Below are 13,527 nucleotides of genomic sequence, written 5' to 3' on the forward strand. Positions count from 1 at the left end.
CTTTTTCCGACTTTAAGAAGCCTTCTCTAGAGGCATACAGTATATTGTTCAGATGCCATGGGGATATATCAGCTCTTTCATATTCTCTGAGGGACAGTCCTGTCTACCAAGCTCCCGGTCACTCAGCTGCCTTAGCAGGCATGCTTTATTCATGTCTTCCCTTCTTTTCCAACTGCCTTGAAGCCTCTCATATTTCATTTTAGTTTTCTTCTGGTTTTTACAGGACATATGGTCACTTAGAGGATAAAGTCATCCTTTCACTTAAAGATAGTGGACGGTCCTCAAACCATCTACTCGTGTTTGTCTCTACTCTATCAGTTCAGCATTGGCAGATTATAAACATCCTGGTTTGGTCCAGTATGCCTATACATACCATCTGCTATCTCTTCCTCTTCCTTAGAGACCTGATGTTATATCAAGCTTTCTTGAATTCAGATACAGTCTTGTCTACACTGCCTTCACCAAGTGGCTGTGGCACAACTTCACTTTTTTCGTTACAGGTAATTTCCAAGTTTGTCCCTTTTTCATTTTCATTCTATGCGCCTTCACTCCAGAGTGTTCTTTCAATTGGTAGGGGATTCACTCACTTCCTGTGTATTTATACCATAGGTACATAAGTATGGTTATGCTGGGTAAGGCCTAAAGTCCATCAAGTCCAGCATTCATATCTAATGGGCATAGGTACATAAGTTTTGCCATTCTGGGGAAGCTCAAATGTCCACCTTTCTACAGCCAGAACAGCATTAAAGAAAAAAAAAAAGAAAAAAAAAAACCTCTCACGAGAGTATCGAACAGAAATCTCTGCTCCAAAAGCAAGGCTTTGCAGTAATTCTGCAAACTAACGCATACAATATTTGCCATGGCTGTTCACCACTAGGAACACCGGGGACCCTGGGCCTAGGTTCGGTGTTTTAACCTGAAACAAGCTCAACATTCATATCTATTGGGTGTGAGTCTGGTACTACTACTACTACTTAACATTTCTAGAGCGCTACTAGGGTTACGCAGCGCTGTACAAATTAACAAAGAAGGACGTTCCCTGCTCAAAGGAGCTTACAATCTACATCTCAGTGAGGGAGGACGCATGACCGTGGTACGTGGATTAGTGGTATGTGGATTAGGGAGATCCAAGAAATTACAGGCCGGTGAATCAGACGTTCATACTGGGACAATTTTTTTCTGTCCGGAGCGTACTACCATAGCTGGTGGACTTCTATATTCAGAACTTTCTATATTCAGAACTTACCCAACTATGGAACGCCATAGAGATAGGGTTGGAGTTTGTAGCCCTATTTAACTGGTGTCCTTGGTCACCCTTCCTCTTCTCCTCAGGATCCAGAGAATGGCTAGTTTTTTGCTTATGCATTAACCGGTCATTTTCAGCAGTACTCTCTCTTCCGTTCTTTTATAGATCTAAGAGGATGTTCATTGCGCTCTTAGGGTCATTTCATTCTTACCTAGACGACTGCCTAATTGGAGAAAGTCTTATCAGCAGAGTTCTCATGTCACGCACCGGGTGTTGCATTTCTTACAGTCTCTAGGTTGGGTGGTGATTGTAGCCAGGCCTCTCATTTGATCTCTCATCAGATATCTCTGATTTTCTCTTTGTTTAGTCAAGTTGGCGCACAGTCTTTTGTCTCCTCTGCAAACATCCCAGTTTATATTTTTCTTGGTGACCTTGGGCCTTCGGCCATTTCCTCGCTCTATTCTGCAGAATGCAATTTTACTTTCTAATGCCCAAGAAGGAATTTTCCTTCATCCTATTGCGAATCTCAGGGTCATCAATCGCGCTATTTAAGTGTCATCTAGTTATCTCAAGAACCTTAGTTCTGTCATTGGGATGCTTCGTGCAGTACACTTTTTGGCAGAAGCTTTTTTGTATATATTTTTTTTCTGGGGGACCTCAGCAATTCGTTTTACCTTCGGGTGAATTTTGTTTTCCCTACTGACAAACAAGGCGGAGAGAGCTATGTTGGTCCTTGCCATGGCAATGGGTTATGTCATCCGCCAAGGAGGAGTTAAGAGTATACTCTTGAGTTTGTACTCATTTTTTCTTAGTTGTGTCACCCTGCATTTAGGTGAATGGACTCTCATTTTTTCAGCCTTACTTCCTCACTGCGACACTTCAGGGCTATCTCTTTTTGCCTTCAGGCTCACGAACATTTCTTGCTTCTTCCGTTCAGCAACAGTCTTGACGGAGACAGGGACAGATGCCAACGTCCAGCAGGGGTTTTTCAGCCTTCTTTATGCGTTTCTTCCATCATCTCACTAGGTGTTTACGCAGAACCAAGGCACCCTTCTACATCCGGACCCCCAGTCACTCAAACTTATGGCGTGGTTCCTGGGTCTGCAACATCTTTGATATTTTCGCAGGAAGTACTTCAAGTTTTAATTGCTTCCAGACAGAAATCTACATTAAAGTCCTATGAATCAAAGTGGCGACGGTTCACTCTGTGGTACTCCTCTCGCCACTTCATTCCACAAACAGTATCCATTTTGCATGTTTTGGAATATCTTCTGCATCTTGCGAAATCTTGTCTGTCTTACTCATCCATTAGAGTTCATTTGGCAGCTCTATCAGTGATGCATGATACTGTTGACAACCGCACGCTTATGCAGCATCCACTGTCAAAGCGGTTTCTTAAAGGAGTCCTGCACCTGTACCTCCCGCTTCGTCCACCAGCTAGGTGAACTAGGTGAACAGACTCTTAAAGTTCTGTTTTCTAGTAGCCATAACTTTTTCTATAAAGTTTTCCTCTTCAAGCAGTGTTTCCCAGTAGCCATTGCAGCAAGTAGATCTATGTGTGGAATACTTCTATGGTTGGTAACTTCTTTTCGGTCTGCTGTAGTTTAAAGTTTTCACCTTTCCCAATCGGTTTTTTCTTATTGGTTTTGTCCTTCTAGCCAGTAGGCGTAAAAGTTTTTCATTGTTTCTAACCCGCTATATCGCGAAGGATCAAGGAAATGAGAATGTCTATTTCTCTTCTCGCTGAGAGGGCAGTTCCACAGCGTATTACAACATATTCCACAACTTCAGAAGCGGGCTCTATTCTTACTACGGCGATTTTTGGTGCTCTCGGTGCACATTGGTAAGTTGGCAACTTAGTCCTAGTTTCATTTTATTTTGCTCATTGGGACACACTACATGTTAGTTGTCGCCAGGTGGCCTATGCAGCATGAACATTTCTCTGCAGTTTTCATAAGGTCCCTCCCTTCAGATTACTGCTTTGGTACTTCCCATCAGTCCAATCCTGGTCCGGTCCGGAGGGACGCTAAGGAAGGAGAAATTAGATCTTACCTGCTAATTTGCTTTCCTTTAGTCCCTCCGGACCGGACCAGGCCCCTCCCATGTTCTCTCTACTCTTTAGCTTCTTTTATTAAGTAGGAAGTGTATTCAGTAGGAAGTGTATTCATTCCTTTACGATTCGTGGAACAATACTATATATATACAGAACTTTACGTGGTCTATACCACTTCTCTGGTGGTTGCTGGTGAGCTCAATTGCTGGAATCTATCTATAAAACCTTAAATACGCCATACCACTTCTCTGGTGAGAGTTGTGGCTGAGCTCAGTTGCTGGAATATCTATAAAACCTTAAATATGATTTACCACTTTTCTGGTGAGAGTTGCTGGTAAGCTCAGTTGATGGAATATATATAAAATCTTAAGTGGGCCATACCACTTCTCTGGTGAGAGTTGCTGGTGAGCTATAAGACAAGTGAGCCATACCACTTCTCTGGTGAGAGTTGCGGGTGAGCTATATTATATGTGAGCCATACCACTTCTCTGGGGAGAGTTGCTAGTGAGCTATATTACATGTGAGCCATATCGCTTCTCTGGTGAGAGTTGCTGGTGAGCTATAGTACAAGTGAGCCATACCACTTCTCTAGTGAGAGTTGCTGGTGAGCTGTAATACATATCGGGCCATACCACTTCTCTGGTGAGAGTTGCTGGTGAGCTCTGATACTTGGCATTGCCGAGTGCTTTGTGGCTGCTAGGATTCCATACGGCACAGAAGGTCTTTCTTTCTTTCCTGCTTTGTTATTCAAATACTGAGGCTAAGGTCACATGGCCAGGGCTCCTATTGGCTCTCTAGAGTCAGAGTTTTTTCTCAGTCTCCACCTGCTGGTAGGCGAGCACAACCCATCAGTCCAATCCTGGTCCGGTCCGGAGGGACTAAAGGAAAGCAAATTAGCAGGTAAGATCTAATTTCTCCTTTAAAAAGTTCTTTCTTCATGGAGTTGCGCTCAGCCATGCGCTACCGCTATTTTTGTATTCCAGCTGTTCAGGCTTCAATCTGTCCATGCCTTTCCAACTAGGCAGGATTTAAAAGATATTAACCAAAGAAAAAAAAAAAATAACCTGGAAAACAGGGTCAGTTCCAACCAGTCACTCCTTCCCCTTCAGATAGCAGCACAATCAATTGTTGTTCTCTCTCGGGCTCTCTCTGTTCAGGCCCTCCAAGAATGCCTTGGCCTCCGACACATCCGAGAGTACCAAGTTCTTCCCTCCGTGCCACACTCTAAGTTTTGCTGGGTAGAGGAGCGAGAACCGGATGCCCTTGTTATATAGCTGGGTACACGTTGGGGCCATTGCTCGCCGCATCTGCGCCACTGAAGAGGAATAATCATTAAAAAGCAGTAGTTTGTGGCCATCGTAATCCAGCTTTGTCTGTCCCGAGCGGCTTTGTTTCAACAAAAGTTCTTTTTCCCGCCAGTTAGTGAAATGCGCTATCGCTGTTCGGGGCTTTCCGTCTCCTTCTCTTCGGATCCCTATTCGATGCGCGCGGTCGGATTGCCACGCTCCCGCGGCTCCGCCTAGGCCTAGTTGTTTGGGCAACCAGTCACTGAAGAATTGGTACAAGTCTGCTTCTTTTACTGTCTCTGGCAAGCCAACTACCCGTAAGTTATTTCGGCGGCTGCGATTCTCTTGCTCTTCAACTTGCTCTTTAAGTGCTGCAGCTTCTTTTTGTAAGATTACAATTTGGGCTGCCATGCTCTGCGTCGTATCCTCCTGCACCGACACTCTTTGCTCTACCTCCGTGAGCCTGCTTGCCTGCGCATCGAATTTTTCATTTATTTCTTCGACTGCAGATTGGATTTTGTTTAATCTATCTTCTAATGCAGCTGTCACCGACGACGAGATTTCTCTCGCCCAGTCTCCCGCATTTTTCTCTGGCCCTGTCGCCGGTTCCGGGCTCAGCGCCATCTTGCTTGGCTTCCACGCTGCTGTTGCTTTGCTTTTTAGGCTGCCCTGATTTCTGGTTGGCATACCGGTCTTCCCCTTGCTTGAATTAGGAATGATTGCTGGTATTCAGCTCTCAGTTCTTTCTTGTTGTTTTATTTGTCCTTCGGGGTATTAACTATATAAGTAAATTAGCTGATTTTGCGAAGATGTTGGGGGAGCTCACCCGTCCTGCTGCTGCTCAGGAAGCAGTCATCACGTGACCCCCCGACTCAATGGTTTCAATACACTCAACCTCTCCCTCTTCAATGCAAGGTTGTAATCTCTCCTCAAGTCAGTGATGCAGTGTTTGAAAAAAATCTAACAGGAGCCTCTTTCAGACCACCATCACCAATCTTATTCTGACAGATGTCTCTATCCAGGGATTGGGAGGGTGGGGCATATCTTCAAAGTTACAGCGCACAAGGCATCTGGACTCCAAGAATTAGTGCTCCACATCAATATTTTAAAACAGTTACTTTGCCATGTCCACCTTCAAATACCTAATTTCAAGCAAATCTTTGCTTCTACACATGGACAACCAGGTCAAAATATTTTATATAAACAAGCAGGAAAAATGTGATCCATTTTCCCTCTGTAAAGAAACTCATTGAATCCGGCACTTAGCTACTACTACTACTACTTGACATTTCTAAAGCGCTACTAGGGTTACGCAGTACTGTACAATTTAACATAGAAGGACAGTCCCTGCTCAAAGGAGCTTACAATCTAAAGGACAAATGTACAGTCAGTCAAATAGGGGCAGTCTAGATTTCCTGAAAGGTATAAAGGTTAGGTGCCGAAAGCAACATTGAAGAGGTGGGCTTTGAGCAAGGATTTGTAGATGGGTAGGGAGGGGGCTTGGCTCTCCATCCCCATACATTTCTTTAAGCAGTTTACATCCATAATTGTCTGACAACATAGAAAAAAAATAAAAAATAAGTCACAATACCTTTTATTAAATTTAGATATTAAATATGTATCATATGTCAAAGAATAAAGTGGTTGCTCAAAGCATGTACTAACCACAATTGCTCAACTGCAAAACACTATGCACAAATTTGTGCAAAAACACACTCATAACCTTACCAAACCATAACAGTACTAATTCCAAGGACAGGACAAGCTACAACCTAATGCATGGAAAGGCAGCACTGTAATTACACCGGGCTCTAAAACACCAGTGCACAACCTAGTAAAACAAAAAAAAAAAAAACCAAAAGGGCTGAAAATACTACACGCTAGCAGAATACTGCACCTTGATCACATGAAAAACACATGACACAACAGATATGAAGGCAAAATACTGAACTGGAAAGTTACCTCAAGAAGTCACCTCAGCATGCAGCAATACTAGAAAAATTGAAACTTGCATGCAAAACATCACAGATGCACATTTCCAAAAGCTGACATATTGCAGTTAATAAATTCTGACTTTTTTCTACCTTTGTTGTCTGATCATTTAGTTTTTCTATTCGCTTTGGTCCCAGTGTCTTCTGTTTTATGCAGTGTCTTCTTTCCATTTGATATTTTTTCTCTGCAGTGTCCACCATCCTCCTGTGTCCTTATGCGTCCTATCTACCATCTGTAGCCCTGTCCCTATCCTTCAGTATCCCGATCCAGCTCTTAAATTCAACAGTTTTCCCTCCATCCATATCCAGCATTTCTCCTCACTCCCCTCCATCCATGTGCATAAACTTCCCTCCCCTCCATCCATGGCCAGCACCTTCCTTCTTTCTCTTCTACCCTTCCATCCAGTGTCATCCCTCTTTCTCTCTCCATCCTTCCACCCATTACCCTCTCCCAATCCTTCTGTCCATTGTCTCCCTCTATCTCCCCTTCCTTCTAGACAGTTCTCTCTCTTGACCCTTTTCCATTCAGCTTGTCCTCTCTCACACCATCGTCCCAGTGTCTTTCCTCTTTCCCTCCCTACCAGCGTCTTCCCTCATTCTGCCCCCTCCTTCCAGCATTTTTCCTCTTTCTCCCTCCTTTCATCCAGCCAGCATTTCTCAGTCTGACAGCTAGGGTCTCCCCCAGTTTCTCCCCAGCAGCTTCTCTCTCTCTCTCCTGCCCATGTCCTCTCTGGCTCTTCCCTGTTCTTTTCCATGGCCCCTCTTTCTCTCCCCATCTCTTTCTGGCTCTCCCCTGCTTTTTTCCATGTCCCTGGCTCTCCCCTGCTCTTTTCCATGGCCCCTCTTTCTCTTCCTATCGCTCTCTGGCTCTCTACTGCTCTTGTCCATGTCCCCTGGCTCTCCCCTGCTCTTCCTCTCTCTTCTCCTACCATTTCCCGCCAGTGACCACGTTCTCTTCTCCCTCCGGCCGGGCCTCTTTACAGGAGCGTTGACAGAAGAAGAAAAAGAAGAGCGGGGCCGCAGCAGCCTTCAGACATGCGCTGTCGGCTCTGCCGGTCCTCTGCCCCCGGAACGGGAAATTGACGTCATGGGGCAGAGACCGGCAGAGCCGTCAGCGCATGTCTGAAGGCTGCTGCGGCCCCGCGCTTCTTTTTTATTTTTCTTATGTTATGCTGGCTGATCGTAGTCTCGTTCCTGGCTGCAGGCTGCCGCTGCGCTGCTCAACAGAAGCGGCGGCAGCAGAAGATTTCGAGTCGGGAGTCGTCTAGGGCTGCATTTAGAGAAGGAGGTAGGCGGGGCCACGGGGAAGGTCACAGCTGGGCTGGGGAGGCTTAGCCTCCCCAAGCCCCTCTTATACGGGGCGCCTATGGTACTCCAGTTTTCTTTCCAAAGCCTCCCTCACAACCCGATGAATCCACACTGTATACCTTGGATTGCAGAAGAGCTCTCCTATATTTGGATTGATCCAACCATCACAGAAAATCTTCTCAAATTTTCATTTCTGGTCACTCTCATTACCTAGGATTTCCAGTTTCCAAACGTACCTTGGCTACATGGATTGCAACTTTTTTTGTTATAAACGAGCAAATGTTATTTCTCCTGGAAAAGTAGGAACTCAAACTCGATGCTGTTTCAACTTCATCAGCCCACTTACGAGGAGTCCATTACAGATACCTGCAAAGCTGCAACATGGTCTTCTCGACACACATTCATAAAACATTATTGTATAGACAGTGGCTCCAGAGTAGATGCAACCTTCAGTCAGTCTGTCGTTCATAACCTGTTTGCCTGACTCTTTCCATCCTCCACTTGATTATTACTCTGGGTTTCTTTCCTTTGAACTGTTTCTCTTGGCACCCCTCACCTAGGGAGTCGCCAAGTGTGTCTGCATTATTCATGTCCACAGAGAGAGTGCAGTTTCTTGCCTGTAATGGTGGTTTTCTGTGGACATCAGGATAATGCAGACACATGCTTTCACCCACCATCCTCTCACAAGTCTTCAGATACGAGTGACGATGATAAACTTCTGTTTTTTCAGATATTATTGAAAAAGAAAAAAAACAAAGATGAAGGAAAGAATGAAAACTCTACGTTTTTGAAATGTCCTCCAATTCATTTCATTGCTTTTTTTTGTGAATTCTGCAGTTATTTTCTTCTATATAATTTTAAGCTAAAAATAAAACTGAAGAGGACAAGCACATCAGCAGAGCAGGAAGGACACTTGAGCACCCTGTTGGCTGAAAAGAGTACAAGCAAGCTAGAGAGGGTGGTTCTGGCCAGACCGCCTCCAGAGATGGCTTACCACAAGTGTGCCGGCATTATTTTGTCACGGAGAACCACCATTACAGGTAAGAAACTACACTTTCTGCTCCATTATTTTTCCACCAGACACAAACTCTCCCCTTCTTGGCACATATTCTCAGTTTTCATCACTTTCCCTCCTGGGCTGTTTTTCTTCTCTTTCTCCCCCCCCCCCCCCCCCCCCCCCCCCCCCTACAGGTCCAGCATCTCCCTTCCCTCCCCTCCCCCCCCCCCCCCCCCCCCACACACACAACAACCAGGTCCAACATCTCTCTCTCCTCCCTCCCTCCAAATCATGTCCAGCATCTTATCTTCCTGTCTTTTACACACACCCTCCCTACGCACACCCCAAGTCCTGCATCTTTCCCTCCTCTTTCTACTCCCAGATCCATCATCTTTCTCTCATCCTCTCTCTCCCTGACCAGCCAGAGTCTAGCATCTCTTCTTAACTCCTCCCCCCGTCTGCTCCATAGTCCAGTGTGTCTTAAATTTGTTGTTGCTGCATTGGCAGAAAGGGAGGTACGAAAGTAAAACTGTAACAAATATTGTAGAACCACCTCATACCTGTGCTGCTGAAGGCCCTGTCACCCCCACCCCTCTCAATATGCACATCCTTTTGCCACATGAGCAGGACAGCAAGGTCTTCAGCAGCACAGGCATTTGGGGGTTTTATGACTTAGTTTTTAAATGTGCTGTTGCGCCACCAGGAAGGGAAGTATGAAAGGGAGAGATTCTGGGCTGTGGGGCAGGCGGGGAAGGAGAGAACAGAAAATGCGGCAGGACCAGAATCAGCAAAAGTTTTGATGGGCTAGGGCCTGTGGACCTTCTACTTCCAGTGCTGGCCTGAAGCATTTGTGTGTGTGTGTGTGTGTGGGGGGGGGGCATTGGCCCCTATCACTCTCCTTAACTATGCACCCGAGTACTGCAATTCATATGGTACATACTAATAGTTTGGCTTTTGGAATACTTTCAGGCAAATACTCTGTACAATGTGAAGTACAGGTTGTACTATTAATATGGAATGAATAGAGTCCAGCAATCATTTCTTCAGAGCCCAGTGTGTTGATTTTCAAAAATAGTTAATAAAGATGGGAACTTAAAAAAAGAGTCCAGTGTGTTACTTTAATCTACTAAGTATCATGTACAACGTTTGGGGATCTATTTCATAATGTTATGTGACTCCCATTATTTCTAATGGCAGCTTATTCCCAAATAACATGTGGTGTCATACATTGCACCTTAGAATAGATCTCTTGTTGGTTTTTATTGTATTTCCAAATTAATACTGAGAAACCAAACTAAAGTAAGAATTATTTCAAGTATGCATTAATGGGTTTATATGCCATTAATTTACAGCCTTCTAGAAGAGGTATACTTGAGTAGACATTAGAGAGCTGTTGTATTCACTTTACATGCTTATGGCTGATATGAATGGGAGAAGTATCTGGGTTCTTCCTAAGTTGTTGTGTGTATCAAACCTCACAACCACTGCTAAGAGTTATGACTACCCATAAATCTGCTCTTCCAATTGAGTGGATCGTAGCAAGACTTGGCTCCAGTTCTGGGGGAAGAAGGAGAAAGACCATTGAAAGCTCTCACTTAACTTCAAATGGTAGTGATGATTGTTTTGCAGTTGCTGAGCATAACTAATTATCAGAAGAAGTTTTCCACACTTCTGTGGCTAGAGGACATCTTTGCAGAGGAGGAGACAAAAGAGTTCAGCCTGAGCGGTGTCACGCTGAAGAAAAATGGTGGCTACCTGCTGCTGGAGGTCCCAGGGTTATTCGAGGGCAGGCCCTCTGTATACCCAGGTGGGTTTTTCTAGGTTCAGCTGTCTTCAGAAAAGGAATACAGTATAAATGATTTGAGGTGTTGGTGAAATCTCTAATTTACTCGCTCACACTTGCGTATATGCTAACTGTTGTTCATGGGGATCATATGTTGCTTATAACCCAAATGCACAAAATATAAGTAAGGAGAAACAGCTGAGGGTTGAAAATACAAAGAAAAGTCTTCCAGCTGGCTTCTTACTCTCATACGTAGTAACATAGTAAATGTTGGCAGATAAGACATACATGGTCTATCCAGTCTGCCAAACAAGGCAGCCAGAGTTCAATCTGACACTGCACTGATTCCACTTCAACTTTTTTCTTGAATAAACCTATTCTGGCTGTCTGAAAACCCCAAGTGGTGTTTGTACAGCATTGTTTCAGTGTAGCTAGGTTTACTATTGCTAGCTGTTGGAAAAGCCCACCCCTTCAAAAATGGTTGTCCACTTGTAGAGTAGAACAATTGACATCTGAATGCAGTAAGGTATTGACTAAGTGGGAAAGGTTTTGTGGCCCCCTTTCTATGTGGACTCTGCTTTCTGAAGTGTTCCTTGTGTGAATTTCAGGTTTAAGGATAGGGGGAGTTGGTGGATTTAATTATGGGGAAGTATTTGTATGGGGGAGGATTGTAACAAAAAGATTGAAAAAGGAGACATTTGATGATACACATGTGCCCTAGATATTTGTTTGTTAAGAGAGAGTGATATTTTGAGGGACAATACTGTTTCTCTTAATATCTCTTGCCTGTTTAGAATTTTGTGCTTTCTTTTATTTAGGAGCCATGATATGTTGTTGTATTTGATGACCTCCCGCAGGAGGTGGTGGAAATGAAAACGGTAACGGAATTCAAACATGCGCGGGATAAGCATAAAGGAATCCTGTGCCGAAGGAATGGATCCTCAGGAGCTTAGTCAAGATCGGGAGGCGGGGCTGGTGGTTGGGAGGCAGGGATAGGGCTGGGCAGACTTATACAGTCTGTGCCAGAGCCGGTGGTGGGAAGCGGGACTGGTGGTTGGGAGGCGGGGATAGTGCTGGACAGACTTGTACGGTCTGTGCCAGAGCCGGGGTTGGGAGGCAGGGCTGGGGAGGTGAGGATAGTGCTGGGCAGACTTATACGGTCTGTGCCAGAGCCGGTGGTTGGGAGGTGGGGCTGGTGGTTGGGAGGCGGGGATAGTGCAGGGCAGACTTATACGGTCTGTGCCCTGAAGAGCACAGGTACAAATCAAAGTAGGGTATACACAAAAAGCAGCAAATATGAGTTATCTTGTTGGGCAGACTGGATGGACCGTGCAGGTCTTTTTCTGCCGTCATCTACTATGTTACTATGTAAACATTCTTCAAAAGTTGAAAACAGAAAATTGCCTTACTTGGTTAGACCAGAGTCCATCAAGCCTAGTTTCCAACAGTAGCAAGTCCAGCACAGAAATGCCCAGTAAGATCACAAAGAAGCTCTGATGGTGCCAGTTGGTATCTACCCTCCTAGAGCCCAGAAAAGCTTAGAAAACATTCTAGGCAACCTCTAGTGCTCCTTCCTACTAATCCCTTGCTCCTCTCCCAGTATTCTTCATCTAGTGGGCAAAATGTAAATGGATTCACTGTCTTTTGTGTTTGCAAAGGAATGAAGAATTTGTGGATAAGCCTATAAAAATGTATTAATAAAGGCACTTGGTTTGCTGTTTTGAATCAGATCGCGGTGAGCGAGATTGGTTGCTGTTCAGCTTACTTGCGGATGTCGGAGCTGTCTCACAGCCAGCGCTTCTTCGAGCCGTCTGCTGCCAGTGAGCACTTGAGAGTTTGATTCATGCTGCTGGGTACGCTGCTGCCGGTGTGCACTTGCAGCCTTGGTCCCCGCTATTGAGTCTGCTGCACTTTTTTTTCGGGACAGCGAGCATATTCCGGCGCTGTACAGCTGTGCCTGTCGGCATATTCCTCCCACTATGGCCGCTCCTTCCTCATAGCTGTTTCTGGGAGGAGCATAACTTTGTGCTACCTGCCAGTGGGGCCGGATTGCACTCCGAGGTGGAGATAATTGGTGCAATTGGTGTGGGGGTAGTGATTTTGACATTTGGCCCCCTTCCTTGCTTTCACTGAGTCCTCTTTAGCTACGCATCCTCTAGCACCTGTTTGGAATCCTGGCATTTTTTGAATACCACAACAGGCTTGCCGGATCTGCTCCTCTATGAGTATTGCTGCTGCTGTTGCTAGATCTGTTCTTCTGTGACTATAGCTGCTGTTGGAGAACTGTATTGATCTGTCAAGGGGGTCACTCAGCTCCTTCATCCAAGTGTGAGAGTCTGAGTCTCACTGCCGCAGAATTTATGCAGATTGTGCTGCACTATTGGGACATTAAATCTAAGCGCACCTAGCACAGTCCAAGTATTCAATCACTATGTTTTCCTCAACCCTCCTCTTTGTTATCTACACATCAATCCTAATCCACACTGCGCTCACCGCAACTGAACCAGAGTTCACAAACAGCAGAAGAATATTACCTCGCCGCCTGGCTCACAATGACTTTCGCTTGGAACAAGCGCGCAATCATAATTTGGCTGATCCCTTTCCTGCGAGAGCTAGATGCCTTAAAAGTATCCTGCGTGACATTCAGTAAGCTGACCAGTTCCTTCAATTTCACGTGGATTACATAAATGCCAGGTCCGTAGTGAACAAGCCTGAACTCATATCGGATTGGATCTTATCTGAGAATCTTGATCTCCTTTTCATTACAGGAAAGGACCCAATTGTCTTAGACCTTTGCCCTCCGGGATACAAGTTGGTACACTCGGATAGAACAGTTAAAAGAGGCAGAGGTATAGCGTTAATA

The 13,527-nt window shown here is 45.0% G+C and overlaps 1 protein-coding gene across 1 annotated transcript in view; it reads left to right on the forward strand.

Annotated features, from left to right (window-relative positions):
* MOV10L1 (Mov10 like RISC complex RNA helicase 1) overlaps nt 1-13,527 on the forward strand; it is a 229,722-nt gene that overhangs the window by 84,611 nt on the left and 131,584 nt on the right. Inside the window, exon 10 of the mRNA XM_030216802.1 lies at nt 10,511-10,688. Coding sequence (XP_030072662.1) covers nt 10,511-10,688 — 178 coding nt within the window. The remainder of the gene's footprint in view (nt 1-10,510; nt 10,689-13,527) is intronic.

Source organism: Microcaecilia unicolor, chromosome 10 (assembly GCF_901765095.1).
Source record: "Microcaecilia unicolor chromosome 10, aMicUni1.1, whole genome shotgun sequence".
NCBI lineage: Eukaryota > Metazoa > Chordata > Amphibia > Gymnophiona > Siphonopidae > Microcaecilia > Microcaecilia unicolor.